Genomic DNA, 13,968 nt, shown 5'->3' with positions numbered 1-13,968 from the left:
TGAAAAAAATATACATGTATAACTGAATGAATTTGTTGTACAGCAGAAATTAACACAACATTGTAAATCAACCATACTTCAATAAAGTTAAAAAAATAGCTAACTTTTAGTTGGTTTTATTATTGCTTTTAAATTCTGTACAGAAATGCCAGATAAGAGATGGGACACCAAGTTAAGTGTGCATTTGACATAAGCAAGGAATATTTTTTTTTAGTATAAGCATGTCCTGTGCATTATTTAAAACACAGTTTTTAAAAGTCTTGTTTGTCTGAAATTCAGATTTAACTGGGCCTCCTGGATTTTATTTACTAGATCTGACAATGCTAAGGGCACCCCCATATAGCATGCACTGGGGGTGGAATGCTCCACTGACGGCCCCTTCCCCCCACTGCTTGGTACTTCCCAACTGTGTCTACTGCAAATTCAAAGGAATAGTCACTACAGGCCTTCTTTAAATGGTCTCTTTTGCTTCCTGAGGTAATATTAATAGGCCATCACTTTTCTTAAGTTCTGTTTGGGGCTCAACAGTACTGACTGACTAAATCTGCAGAAGGGCATACTTTCATCCAAGTGGTGGACAGATCCGGACCGGGGAGGCACCAACATGGCTGTGAGGGAGACAGTACAAGAGGACGGTGGCGTGGTGTGAACTTGCATTAAAGACCTGGGCAGTGGAGCCTGGACAGGACCCCTCCTCCTCCCCGCAGTGGAACAAACCTGAATACTCATTAGTAGATCAGCAATACCAGTTATTAGCATTTCTCCTCACTTCTCACAGTCAACTCTTGATTAACTACAGTAATAGGAAGCGGGAAGGACACCACACATAATCCCAAATCAAAAATTTAACAAAAAAGTGGTCAAGGGCAAGATGAAGTGCAAGTTCTGCTAACCAGCCCTCTGCCCTCCCTCCATCGCTGGAGATACCAACACTCCTGCAGGCAGCTTCCCTTCCCGACGCCATCGGTGCTCAGAGTCCCAAACCCGCCTCACCCTTCATCACCTCACTAATACTTCACATCAATGTATTTGTCCAGACACTTAATTTGTTCATTAAGTACCTAAAGAAGAGGACTGTTTCCACCTTGCAGAAGAAACAGTAGGTAGTCTACTGCTTATCATGCAGTTTCAAATAGGAAAGGTTTTCCAACATGTAAATAGCATAGCTGACTCATACTGATTCACGTGAAAACTAACGCATTAATTTTTTAAAGACTATCACTATTCCGTGACCTCGCTAATCTAGCAACCTACAGTTGAGAGTTGACTATAACTTATCTATAACTTATGTTTCTGAACCTAGTTTTAATTGTATGATTTCATATGCATATCCAAATCGTTGAACTACTGCCACCACACCAGTCCCTGCCCAGGGCCATGAGAAACCACCACGTATAAATGTTCTCATTTCCTGTTTTTATACGTGTAGGTGTACGGCTCCCTCCCTAATTCCTCCTCTTTCAGCTGATTATATTGGTATTGACTGTGTGCCTCTAAATAAGATAAATGTTAATTTTTCTGTGGGCTTTTAGAAAGGAGTGGAGCTAAATGAATGAGTTCAGTCAGCCAGCTTCATCTGGAAGACGTACTGATTACAGTTTAAAAAAATCTACCAAAAAAAACCTCCCCTTTTCTTTCTTGAACTGTAACTTTCATGTATGTATCTTGCAACTTAGATTTGAAGGTAGAACTTAGATTCAGGTACAAAAGAGGTTCATTTGGATCCTTCTGGGCTAATCTGGTCACTCCACTAAAATAAGGACGTGGGGACCGACTATGGCTAAAGAGGTGACGGGTGTACTTCAATGTCGAGTTAGAGATGTTACTACTATTCAAACTTACAATAAAGAGTTCAACATTTATTGAATGCCGGGACTGTGCATTTCACATAGCATCTCATTTATAGAAGGCTTATAAGAGTTAACATTGCAGGATAAACATTTGAAAGATAAACATTTATGGAGTGATAACAGATATCAAAAAAGTCAACAGAGACTCCTTGTCTTTCCAAAACTGTGTAAGTGTATTCCCAAATATTTCTAAATGGTACATAAGAAAGGACATGTTCGAATATATAGTCTTAAATATTTAGAGAAAAGAACATCATCAGAATTACCTTAAAACACACAAACACACACACACACACACACACACTCACTTGCATCTCTGCCAACATTCTCAAACAAGTTTGATTATCTTACACTGAGGGTTAACTACTGATTACATTTTCCCAATTCATCTATGCAATAACAGGGCCAATAATGTATCATTTTCAAGGCAAGATTTAGTACACAGCTAGCTGATTAAATATCCTACCCTTAATGATACGGGATACTAAATAAGTCTCATTAGCTACCAAGGGCGATTTATTTTAATCTTTAAACTTTTCACAATAGGCTGACTCCTCAACACCTATCTGAAGAGTTCCTGTCATTTCCAACCAAAAAATTCGGCTTTCCTACTTGGAAAGCCAGAAAGAATTTTTCATAATGAAATACAGTCACAGGATCATGTTATACAAATGTGGATTTGAAAGCAGTGATACTAGAGTAATTGTAACACTAAAGTTGTTCATTTTGGCTTTCAAGCTCAAGACATCAGAGAGAATGTGACCTATTCTACTGCATTTGTTTACATGGATAACAAACCCAGTTAGGACAATGCAGCCAGGGAGTATGAAGAGAACTATTATAGGGCAAAGGCCATACCTATTCATCACAGTTACTCCTATTAAGGTCACCCAGGAATGACCATTTAACCAACAACTCCGTTCTTGATATTAAAAATCAATAGTAATATCAACATCCCTTCTTCTTAAACAATATTTTACAGAATCCATATTCTACAACAACATACTACTAAGTATACTCAGTGCAAGAAAAAAAGACAATGTTTCATGTTTTGAGAAATCCTGCTTTGAACAGGGTTAAACCGTTACATTGTTTTTTACTACAGGACTTCCCAGAGCCTTTAATAAGCTCATATGCACTGTGTCCCTGTGAGTTGTTTTTAGTATAGAGCATTTCCAGGTTTATCAGACTACAGACTCTTTTTTAGAGAGCACCGATTCACATTTCATGCAATACTGGTGAGTGTCACTAGTTGGGAAATCCTACACCTGCAGCCTCGGCAATGGGGTGCACGCACGTGCATAACTGGTACAATCAGAAAGAATGCATTGCGTGGTGTGTTTGTTTCTTATTGCTATTATGACAAATTACCAGACTTAAATGGCTGAAAACAATACAGATCTATTACCTCATAGTTCTGTATGTTAGAAGTCTGACATGGGTCTCATTGAGCTGAAATCAAGGTGTTGACAGGGCTGCATTCCCTTCTGGAGGCTCTAGGGAGAATCTGTTCCTTGCCTTTTCCAGTTTTAGAGGCTTCCAACATTCCTTGGTTCACTGCCCGCTTCCTCCATCTTCAAAGCCAGCAACACTGCATCTCTCTGATCGTTCTACTGTACTATCTCCCGCTGACCCCAGAGAAAGTCGTCAGCTTTTAAAGATTCATTTTCAAGATTTGTGTGATTAGATTAGGTCCACTTGGACGGTCCAGGATAATCTCCCCATCTCAATGTCGGCAAAGTCCCTTTTTGCCATGTAAGGGAACATATTCACAGATTCCAGGGATCAGGGTTTGGACATCTTTGGGAGCCATTACTCCGCCTACCACACGTGAGTTGGTGAGAGTACCTTCAAAGTTCTGGCTAGCAAACGAGGTCAAAGAATGAGAAAGAGAGCAGCGGTCGCTGTTATTTGCTCCCAGATATTACTTGTATCATCAAAGCATCAAGGAAATCAAAAGTATTGTCCGCTTAAGGGATGCAGAACAGTAAACATGATATGGAACACATTCCTAAGCACCGAGGGCCTGGTTTGTAGCGCTCTGGAAATTAGGTTCTCCACAAACACAGCCAGCTGGCCCCTCGACAATATGGGCCTGATTCTACAAGGTGTCTGTTTTCCAGTAAAAGGCATATACGCCTAATCAGCTTCATTGAAGCTTTCCTTACTAAGGGACCGTGCATTCATTACCTCCTATGATGTTGGTGTTAAAACTGCCCTATTTTACAGGTGAGACAATACTTTTTACGGTTATGTTACTCGACAAGATCTTGCTTGCTTTCACCAAACCAGTAGCAAGTACATATCTGACTCCAAAGCCTGAGTTCTTAATCCTGTGCAGTACTATTCGCTTTGATAATCCATCTCTCTCAGGTCTCCCCACTCCCCATACCCCACACACAAACGAAGTTCTTTCCTAAGTCCCTATCTGATCCGAGGGTCTACATGTATGGGCTCTAGGCACGTGTGTGTGCACGCCCTTGTGCTCATGCACACACATTCACTAACTCTTTCTGTCCTGTGTGTCCTCACGAGGCTTTATGCCTTGAACAGGTATCTCTCTGTTGTGATCTCTGATCCGATACGGAGACTTCTGGGCCAGCAACAGGGCAAGCTGTGAGTACGTGCCTTACAGTCGTATCTAGTTTCAAAATGAGGCTAGGGCACCATCTGTGAGGTAACTTGACGGGTCGCCTGAGCGTCATGAACTTCAGCTTTCGCCTCTTGTAAGAGCTGCACAGCAATATCTGCTTCACAGGGTCATTGTAAGGATTTAAAGAGACGGTCTGTGTAAAGCACCTGATAATACTCACGCGATCCATTGTAGCAGATACAATTATCCTCAATTCCTTGCTATGTTTATCTACATAAAAGTGCCGTTGGAAGTTCTGGTCTCTCGGAAAGATGCTCATCGACAACCTCTACCGCTGTTAGTGACATCTATACAGCCAACAACCCTCGTTTAATCCCCACCTGATTGTTAAGGTGTGGTCCTTGCTATCCCAAATGATTTTCTTTTAAAGGGCTATGCCTGCCTGGAGAACTAGGGCCTGAGCCTTCTTGAAATTTTCTAATCACATCTGGTTTAGCTTTAGACATTTTCTGGGGTTTTGCCAGCAGCCACGACACTTTAATGGCTACAATAAACCTCAAAGCCTCATCAAATCTTTGCTGTATGTGTGAAAATTATGTCCACTTCAATTAAACATTCCATCTCAGCTCACACCCAGGCCTTGTGGAAACGGAGCTGAAGACTGAACGGGGAAGTGAGATGAAACGGGCCGCCACGACTCTGGCCATCTCGCCAGATGGGATTTGGAAAGACAAGAAATTCATTAGAGAACCCACGTTCTGTATTTTCTTTAAATATTTACTAGGTACCTTTCATGTATTAAAAACACGGGCATCTCTAAAGATTAGCAGGGCATTTTTTTGTTTAAATATTCAATGTGTGTGGGACAGCGCCGGTTTCCTCCTTTGCCTTGGTGGTACACTTCACGTCTTTGTGGTGACGTCCCACGCAAAGAAGAAAAATAACTGAGGTAGCGTTCAGTCTTCCTTCATAAGGCAGCTCCTCCAGCTTCAGAAGGTCCTGTATTTCCTTAAAATTGACTGGGGAAAGTGTCAGTGGAGCACTCAGAGATCCCGAATGACACCGTGGATCTCCCTAGAGAAAATAAGGTACATCCACTGCAGAGGTTTGGGGGCACCCCTGCCTCTACACGGTCCTTTGAATTCACTCTTCTTATCCCTTTGTTATTTATCATCAAACACACAGGGATATCAAAGGGAGTGGGCTGAGCCAGGATGCCTGAGAAAGGCAGCCGTGGAGGGACGGCAGGCGAAGAGGAAAGATCCAACGTAGATCAGGTTTCTGCTCGAAAGACCATACGAGAGGGTCTCACAAGGACCAAAAGACGAGAGAGGATGGGCATGCAGGGATGGTGGCCAGGGACTGGACAAGCACAGGTCTTCTCTGCTACTGCAAAAGCCACCCTGAGGACTGGCCTGGCCCTAATTCTGCCACTGGAGAGAGGTAGAAAAAAACTGCTACGTGATGCTACTCTGCTTTCTTAGAATAAAACTCAAGCCCCGCAACTCAGTCGAGGATCAAACCGCCCCTTTTTGAGGAGACGGAAAAGAATGATCACGAGGTCACGTATCACATTCCTGAACGAAGCATTCATTGAAATTCACACTCTCGACCACATCGACAGGAGGGGAAAAAAACCCGCATGTTCCTTTAAAAATAATTTACAAGGTAAAAATATTCACTTGTAACCACTATCCTTATTTAAGCAAGTTCTATGCCCAAAGTAAAAATAAATGGCTGTCCCTGCCACCGGGAGCAGATCTTTCCCACTTTACTTCCATTTCCAAGCTGTCCTCTAAGACTTAGATTTCTGAGCACTCTTTCACAATAAACATTTTTAAAATGTTTATTTTATGTCTTAGTGTAAAAATATTCCTGGTGCAAGCTCTTCATTTCCTCAAGCTCTGCTTTTGGCGTGCTGGGCTCCATTTCCACATTAACACGCTCCCTAAATCCTCCACAGAGCTCTTCAATTGGAGTTATACAAGCTCCAAGGCAAGTATTTATATTCTTGGACAAGGAGATGTCTCCACAGTGAAAACACAAGGCTCTAGAAATGCCAAAGGAAAATTCCTGCCCGAGAGACATATTTTCACCTTTTAAAAAAGCCAAAAAGAGCTTTCAGCATTTTGCTTTGGATAATTAAAAATGTAAATTAAACTAAAACAGACTGTTTACTACGGGTCTTACCATCATTATTAGACTCATATACATAAACGAAATATATAGGCACGTGTGTGTGTGTGTGTGTGTGCGCGCGCGCACCACAGGGAGAGCAAGAGCAAGAGTGAGAGACAGAAAGATAAGGCAGCACATAGTAAACTAGCTTAGAAAATGCAATGCATGAGATTTTCTAATCAGACCCAATCTGCCTCTCACTGGCTGTGCGAATACAGCTTCTCGAAGCCTCATTTTTCTCATCTATAAAATGGAGTTAGTGTAGTTCCTGCTTATTCGGGTCGTTAGAAGAATTGTATGAGAACACAGTAAGAATTCAAAAAAAGGGTTGTTATTATTTTTATTAAAATTATATCTATTCCATGCTGGAAAATGTAGATATAACAAGATTATATATATATAATATAAAATAAACACTAATTAACACCAATGAAAGAGAAAGATGTGTAAATACACTGCTTCCAAATTGTGCACAGAGATGGAAAGTGTCCTGAGGTAGTGTACCATAACTGAACTCTCACCATTCCATTCCCCGAGCCATACAGAAATCATCCCCTTAAAGCATTTTAAAAAATCCTATCTATTATCATAATAGCAGAACAGTGTGCCTGTTACCTTCTAGTTGCCTCTTCAGTTTTCTCAAATCCTTTATAAGGTCTTCAAATTTGACTTGGGAGGCCAGAAAGAAATCTTGTGGTTCGGGCAGGGGGAAAACACTCTTTTCTGTTCCTGCTTCCTAGAATATATGGTAAACAAAAGTACATTTTACTTCCCAATTGTCACTTTCAGTTGAAATTCCAAAGCATCTTTTTTCGGATGGTTGGATAAGAATCATGGCAATGCTCCCTTGCTATTCCTAACTTTGGACTTGTTGCTTTGAAGTGCGTTCGTGTCTTTCACGCTATCATTTCGGTCTTATTGGCAATGAGGTTGGCTATAGCTGTAGCTATGGCATGGGCTGGGCTCTGTTTTGCCTCTTGAATCAAAGAGAAAATGGTCAGGTATGTCCTAATCTTAGACCCTCTACTCCCATGGAAAATGGCACAGGAAGAACACATGAAAGTACTTGAACTGAAAGTCCCTGTTGAGTTTCACATGGCAGCAATTAGATAACTCATCTTTGGGGTATGCCAAAGGGTGTGAGTTGGAAGGTACTGGGTAAGGCAGCACTGAGGTGGGAGAAACAATCACCATCGCTTATGCTCTTACCTACCTTCCTCTGCAGCTTAAAGCTCGTGGGCACACGTGCGCGCACGCGCGCGCGCGCGCGTATGTGATCAAATTCTTCACATATTTGTAAAGATTCTCTTAATGTTGTTTGGCTTATCTTAGCAGATGTTTACGACGGCATGGTTGGGTTGGGTTTTGACAAGCTCCACAACTATACCTAATAGAGGATCTCAGCTGAGAAACACCCAGAGGGACACGAACTATAGGCACATCGGGAGACCAGCAGAGCCTCAACTGTCTTTTCCAGTCCGGCTTGCTTTCTTCCCGAGTTGTTTAATACAAGCTTTGTGTCTTGCAAGTCTCAGGCCATCTTCGCTTATTCTCCTCTCCACACAGGCTACTTTGCCAGCTTTCCTTCACATTCCATCTTCCCTGCTGCCATTAGGACTAATTCCAAACTCTAAAACGGCTTTACAAGGCACTTTCTGATCTGGCCTCTGTCTCCATCTCCAGCCTGATTTCTCCCTTCCCCTATCGCTAACTCCCTCTCCTAAACTTTCCTAAAATAAAAGAACAGGCCACAGTCTCTTGCTTCTAGGCTTTTGTCTACAAAACTGTCCCTCTTCAAAAACTCTTCCCCAGCCCCTCTTCACACCTCCTTGTTCATACTCCTCTTTCTAGTCTCAAAACAGATATCACTTCCTTAAAGACCTCCCCTAAGCCTCAGCACCTGGGTGTCTCCAAGAGTCCCTGCTAATTCCTGTTATCACAGCACTTTTCAACGTTAACTTAAAAATTGCCTCGTTAGCTTGTGTGTCTTCCCCACTAGACTATAAACATTTTGAAGGCAGGAACTGTGCCTTGTTCTCGGTCAAGTACACACCATCTGGCCTACCAATAAAATCTGCTTGGCACCACTAACAGAGAGCTTATAAAACGCTATTCTGGGAAGTGTGCATCTTGGGCAGGAGTCATCTAACTTATCGTCCTGTTTTCTTGTGGTTTTGAGAATTCCCTGGACCCTAGCCCCCTTCCTTTAAGACCTCTGGCCTCATTTGGGATGCTAGGAGAAGGTGGTTTTCCTCATTTGATCAGAACAACATTTTACGTGATCAGTGTACTATTTTTCATCTTCCTCTACTTATTTTACTGCTTTTTAAAAAACCATGGAAGCAGTACCCTCCTTTGAGCGCCAAGGTGGAACAACATCTAAGATGCTTGTCACAAAACGCCATGGTAATCTATGGAAGAACTCATGCATATTTCTTTCTATTTTCCAAAACTTTTTATCAGATTCAGTCCTGGCTTCGTTTTTTTTTTTTTTTTTTTTTAAGCTAGAAAAAGAGAAAATGCTACTGAGCAAATCGGCCCGGTAGTAGCTCTTGCGAAAGCTGCTCAATTGGAGTTCAAAAGACGTGGCCCTAGAAGGGTTTCTTTGAACTTCACATAGACCTAGACTTGGACCAAAAACCAGGCATGAGTGGAAGGAAGCTTGGAGCAAGAGTCACCTTTCTTCCGCTAACTGCTCATCACCACTAACCACAAAAATCATCACTTATGCTCCTAAGAGGGAAGGGATCATTTACTAAATCACATAATGCTGTACTCTTGTTGAGTGCAATTCATTTTAACACAGTGAAAACTGCGAGAGCACCACACAAATGTTGACTTCTTGTTTTTCCTAAACTGGACCATCCCGTGTTTGCAATTAATCTTACTTTAAGATTTCCCTCTGTGAAGTCGATTCCACTGGGTTCAGCTCTCTTCAGTTGGAGTCAAACTCCATCGGCAAATTTCATCCTTCCTACACAGTGCATCTGCGTAGGCAGGATGGTTGAGGCAGAGACTATGAGTACATCTGCTTAGGCCAGCCTCGAATTTGAACTGTCACCTCAAGAGCCTTCAGGATAACTCTTCTGCCACCCTGGTACCTGCCTTCAGAACTCTGGCTGCACACATATTGCCTGAAACTCAACACACCTACCCTGCTCTACCAGAAGATAGCTCTCGCCTCGTTGCATCTTGTTTGTTACAGATGCTACTTATTACATGCTTGTGGGTATTTATAGTACATTCAACTCAGCAAGTATTTATCAAGCACCTACATTACGAACATGAAAAAAGAGACAACAAAGAGTTCCGGACCTCAAGGAGCAATGCCGGGAAGCTAGGTAATTGCTCAATGATATCTATACACAGGGGAATAATAAACCTGGTGGTAGATACATTGACAACGGTTAGATAAACCCACCAGGAGGGTAGGAGAGATGACTAAAGACTTCATCAGTGCTTGGCCTGTCTTCTGCATGAAACTGTAGGCCTTTTGAAAACGAGGCCCTGGAAGCTTTACTTTTCTTCCCTTGGTACCTAGGAAAAACTCTGCTTGTGTGGATAGTCGAGCAGGACTCCTGACAACATTTTCCTGAGACTTTTTCCATTTACTGACTGCTAGGTTTCTCAACAACTTACAATAGTACCTCTTTCTTCTCAAAGCTAGGACTCCTTGTTCTCGATTTAATGAGAAGGACTAAAACACAGAAAATTGCGCTCAGGTGGATTCTCACAGAAATTTTTATTTCTAATGGCCCAGTGTAATCTAAGCAGGGAAGATGGATTTCAAATTCCACGTCTTTAACTTGTTCACAGATGAACATTGCTGATAAAGTATTGGGTATTATTGCATCTGAAGTTCCTAAAGTTTGGTCTGCATCCCAGAATCTAGTTTCAAATATAACCAATTACTGAATGGATACGGGCTTCACAGAGACCCTCACAATCTGGTCAGAAGGCACTGAGATGACTGGGGGTCTCTTTGAAGCTGTGTTATACAGCGGATTAAGAGTCAGTAGATTTGCGCCACTGAATAATGCTTCTCTTTACAAGAGTCAACTAAACTCTCTTGGCTCCAGTGTTCCCATCTGTAAACCAAGGAAGCTGGAGAGCTCTCAAATTCTATGTTGGACTTGAAATTCATCCATCCATCCATCATCCAATTTCTGAATGCCAGCAATGTGCAGGAGCTGAAACCCCATTAGTGTAGTTTTCCACATAACGCGATTTCTTACCTGATCATAGTAACGCAGGTAATATTTCACAACATAGTCCACCAGATTAATCCCATTATCCTAGGTTTAAAAGAGAAGCTTAAATGAATATCATTCACATGAGACCCTGCCATATTAGATAGTCAAAGAGCTGAAATCTCACTCTGTAACTCTAATACTTTTCATTTGTGATACCTGGTCCTAATTCTGTTTGAGACTGTCCTCTCTCCTCCTTGTCCCATTCATTTTTATGGCATCTCTACAAAGAAATGACACTACACTCTTTCTTGGGGTGGGGGGGGAACCCAAAGAGGTAAAATCCATAAGGCCTCTGAGGTAATGGCTAAGACACGCACCAGCCAACCAAAAGACTGTCTCCATACTTTCAGGCCTAAAGCCAAGAAGGGAGGGGGTAGGGGAGGGCTGAAGGGAAACAGAGAGTAGAACAGAAGACCATCCCTCCCTTCCCACCTTTCAAAAAATGTGTGTTCTTACTGGCGTGAAAAACAATCAAGGAGGCTTAAAAGGAACACCCTGCCACTTTATGACCCTGGGACTCCAGGGGAGAGCAGGCCCTCCCACAAGGCAGCCTTTGTGTCTCGTTCACGTGGGTCTAATTCTAATTTGCCTGTGTGTTTCCCCTCCCTCCGCTCCCCCTGCCCCCCCAGGGGATGCCTAGATATGGGCTGGTTGTTTCTAAAGAGGTAGCTCTGCAGGGTGTGGAGCCAAGCGATAATCAGTCTCAGAGGGTCTGACAGTGGACCCCCAGCCCAATTGTTGTGGACCCGAGAGTAATTCAAACGCTCAGCTCCCGTGGTGAGTCAGCACTGCTCTCCACCTAGGAGCGAGTAAATTACAAGGAGCTAACGCCAAACTCGAGCCGACTCAAGCCTTGCGCTATGGCTAATACTGTACGCTCTCTGCTTTATCCTCTCACGGCAGTTCAACATCTAACTGTGTGCTTTCGAGCAAACGAGTGTTGGGGATTTTGTCATCAAAAGGAGATGAAAAACCTGTCTTTATTCAAAAGAAAGCAAACAATGTACGGTTAGGGGGAGGATAGAGATGAACGGAACAATCAGGAACACTTTTTTTGAAAATTGAAGGTATACGAGGAAAACAATGACAGATCACAGACCTTCGTTATGAAAAATAAATAAATACCCGACTTTTGACGTCCTTGAGTTTGGGCAGAATTTCTAAGCTATATCCATCTGCTTGTCCCCGAGTCCTATTTCCTCCATTCATATAGTTTCCAAAAGCCAGAATGAGAGCCAAAATATCCTTCACACTCTTCATTTGCAGCAAGCCCTGGGAAGGCAAACACCCATTATTATGCGGCTGAACTCCAAACGCACCTATGTTCATTCAACAACAAATATTCACTGAGCACTTGATAGGCTGTTTGCTGGCCTGTTACCAACTGGATTTATAGTTGGTGAAATGGAAAATACACTTCACTAAGCCGTAAGTGTCTTAAAAAATATGTTAACAGCCATCATTTTTTAATCCTTTCAATGAATTACAAACTGCGCGTGTTCTAATACTGAATAGTAAATATTAGTTTTTATATTTCTATTTGAGCCGGTTTTATTTTTTAAATACTTATTTTAAAGGATTTAGAAATTGAAAAAAGACAGTTGTTACCGTTAGGCTTTGTATTTGACGGCTTCTAAGTAGGAAGGGGTTTAAGATCATTTGAGGATCTGGTTTTGGACGATGTATCTATACAAACAGCACAGTTAAACGTAGGGTAGATAAAATAGCAAGCCTATACTTCGTTATCCCTGGAAATAATCCTCAGAGGTGAACTACAGAATCCTCAGAGGTGAATACAATCATGTATTTCAAGGTCATAGGCTATGTTTATTAAGTGTTTGCTGATTTGTCTATTAACTTTTACTATCTGTCTATTAATTTCAAGCTGCTTGGGGTTCTCTTCAGCTCCCCATCTCATTTGTTTTTCCTCTCTCTCTCATTCTTTTGCCCCAAGTGCAAATTTTCAAATTGATACTTTTCCCCTTCTCTACAGTTTTAGTCGACTTTATTTTCCTTGATTTTAGGGTAAAGAAAGCAAACCAAGTGCAGCTCTAGGACGACCTCTGCTCCTGCCTCGTAGGGCGTTATTAGAGGGTGTATATTATATACCTTGGTAATATTTATGCTTTCTTTAGTGAAATCTTTTATATTTTAGAAGGAAAAAACCCCATGCCTCCAGATAAGCAACTAAACATTACAGTATTTGTGGAGGATCACCATGTGGTGAAGGACGTGCGTCATTGGGAGAAAAAGCCACATTCAAGAATTTAACTTTATAACAAACCCCAGTGTGGTAAAGCCAACAAAAACTTATCGGCCCATCACTCATTATCATAATCATTGATTTCATTTATCAAGTCTCTAGAATATTTTTATTTTACTATGTAAACACATTTCAGATGATCCAATGCATTGGTCTAAGGCAAATCTCTTTTTGCAATCTAGAGAGTCAGAATGGAAAACACACTATACTATTTAGGTTGGTTTTAAGTGGCCAGAATGTACATTGGGAGGTATTTGGAATACGTGAGAAGAAATCTGTAAAAGTGTCATTTTTTTCCCTCCCTCTCTCTCCTCTGTCGATCTGCGTCTCCTTCTTTCTTACTCACCTGCATGCACGCTCACACGGGATAATCGTCACAGTTATACTCAGGAAAACACACAACCTTAAGTCCACAATATTTCTGCAGAGGGACTCGAGTTGATCTTTCCCAGTCCCCACTCCCTCCTTTACGCCCAAGGAGGGCAAAGCTGTCTTTGAATTAGACAGCAAACATACCTTAGAAGCTCGTGTGATGATCTCTACCTTTCGGTGCACGGCAGTAATGCCCTCAGAAAAGACAGATCTGAAGATTATACACTGGGCACGTTCAGCAAAATTAGGGATCTGGGCTAACTCGTGTAAAAATCTGTAACAATTAAGAATGAATCATCTGACTTCACATATAATCGCAAGGAAAATAAAAAGACAGCAGAAAGAGATTCGTCATGAGAGCATTCCTTGTTTGACAATGTTAATTGAACAATTATAAAAGGCATCAAACAGGCAAACTCAGGGGACTCCAAGGGTTTGTGCTCTACTGTTAACAACAAA

The 13,968-nt window shown here is 41.8% G+C and overlaps 1 protein-coding gene across 2 annotated transcripts in view; it reads right to left on the bottom strand.

Moving 5' to 3' along the window:
- Positions 1 to 13,968, bottom strand: part of FMN1 (formin 1) — a 397,262-nt gene that overhangs the window by 134,120 nt on the left and 249,174 nt on the right. For both annotated transcript variants that reach the window (XM_060146914.1, XM_060146923.1), the window contains 4 exons: positions 13,654 to 13,783; positions 12,000 to 12,146; positions 10,857 to 10,916; positions 7,237 to 7,357 (listed from right to left, as the gene is read on the bottom strand). In XM_060146914.1, the coding sequence (XP_060002897.1) occupies positions 7,237 to 7,357; positions 10,857 to 10,916; positions 12,000 to 12,146; positions 13,654 to 13,783 (458 nt within the window). The remainder of the gene's footprint in view (positions 1 to 7,236; positions 7,358 to 10,856; positions 10,917 to 11,999; positions 12,147 to 13,653; positions 13,784 to 13,968) is intronic.

Source organism: Lagenorhynchus albirostris, chromosome 1 (assembly GCF_949774975.1).
Source record: "Lagenorhynchus albirostris chromosome 1, mLagAlb1.1, whole genome shotgun sequence".
Taxonomy (NCBI): Eukaryota; Metazoa; Chordata; class Mammalia; order Artiodactyla; family Delphinidae; genus Lagenorhynchus; species Lagenorhynchus albirostris.
The sequence above is the reverse complement of the archived record's forward strand: the minus strand, read 5'-3'. Positions and strand labels throughout refer to the sequence as shown.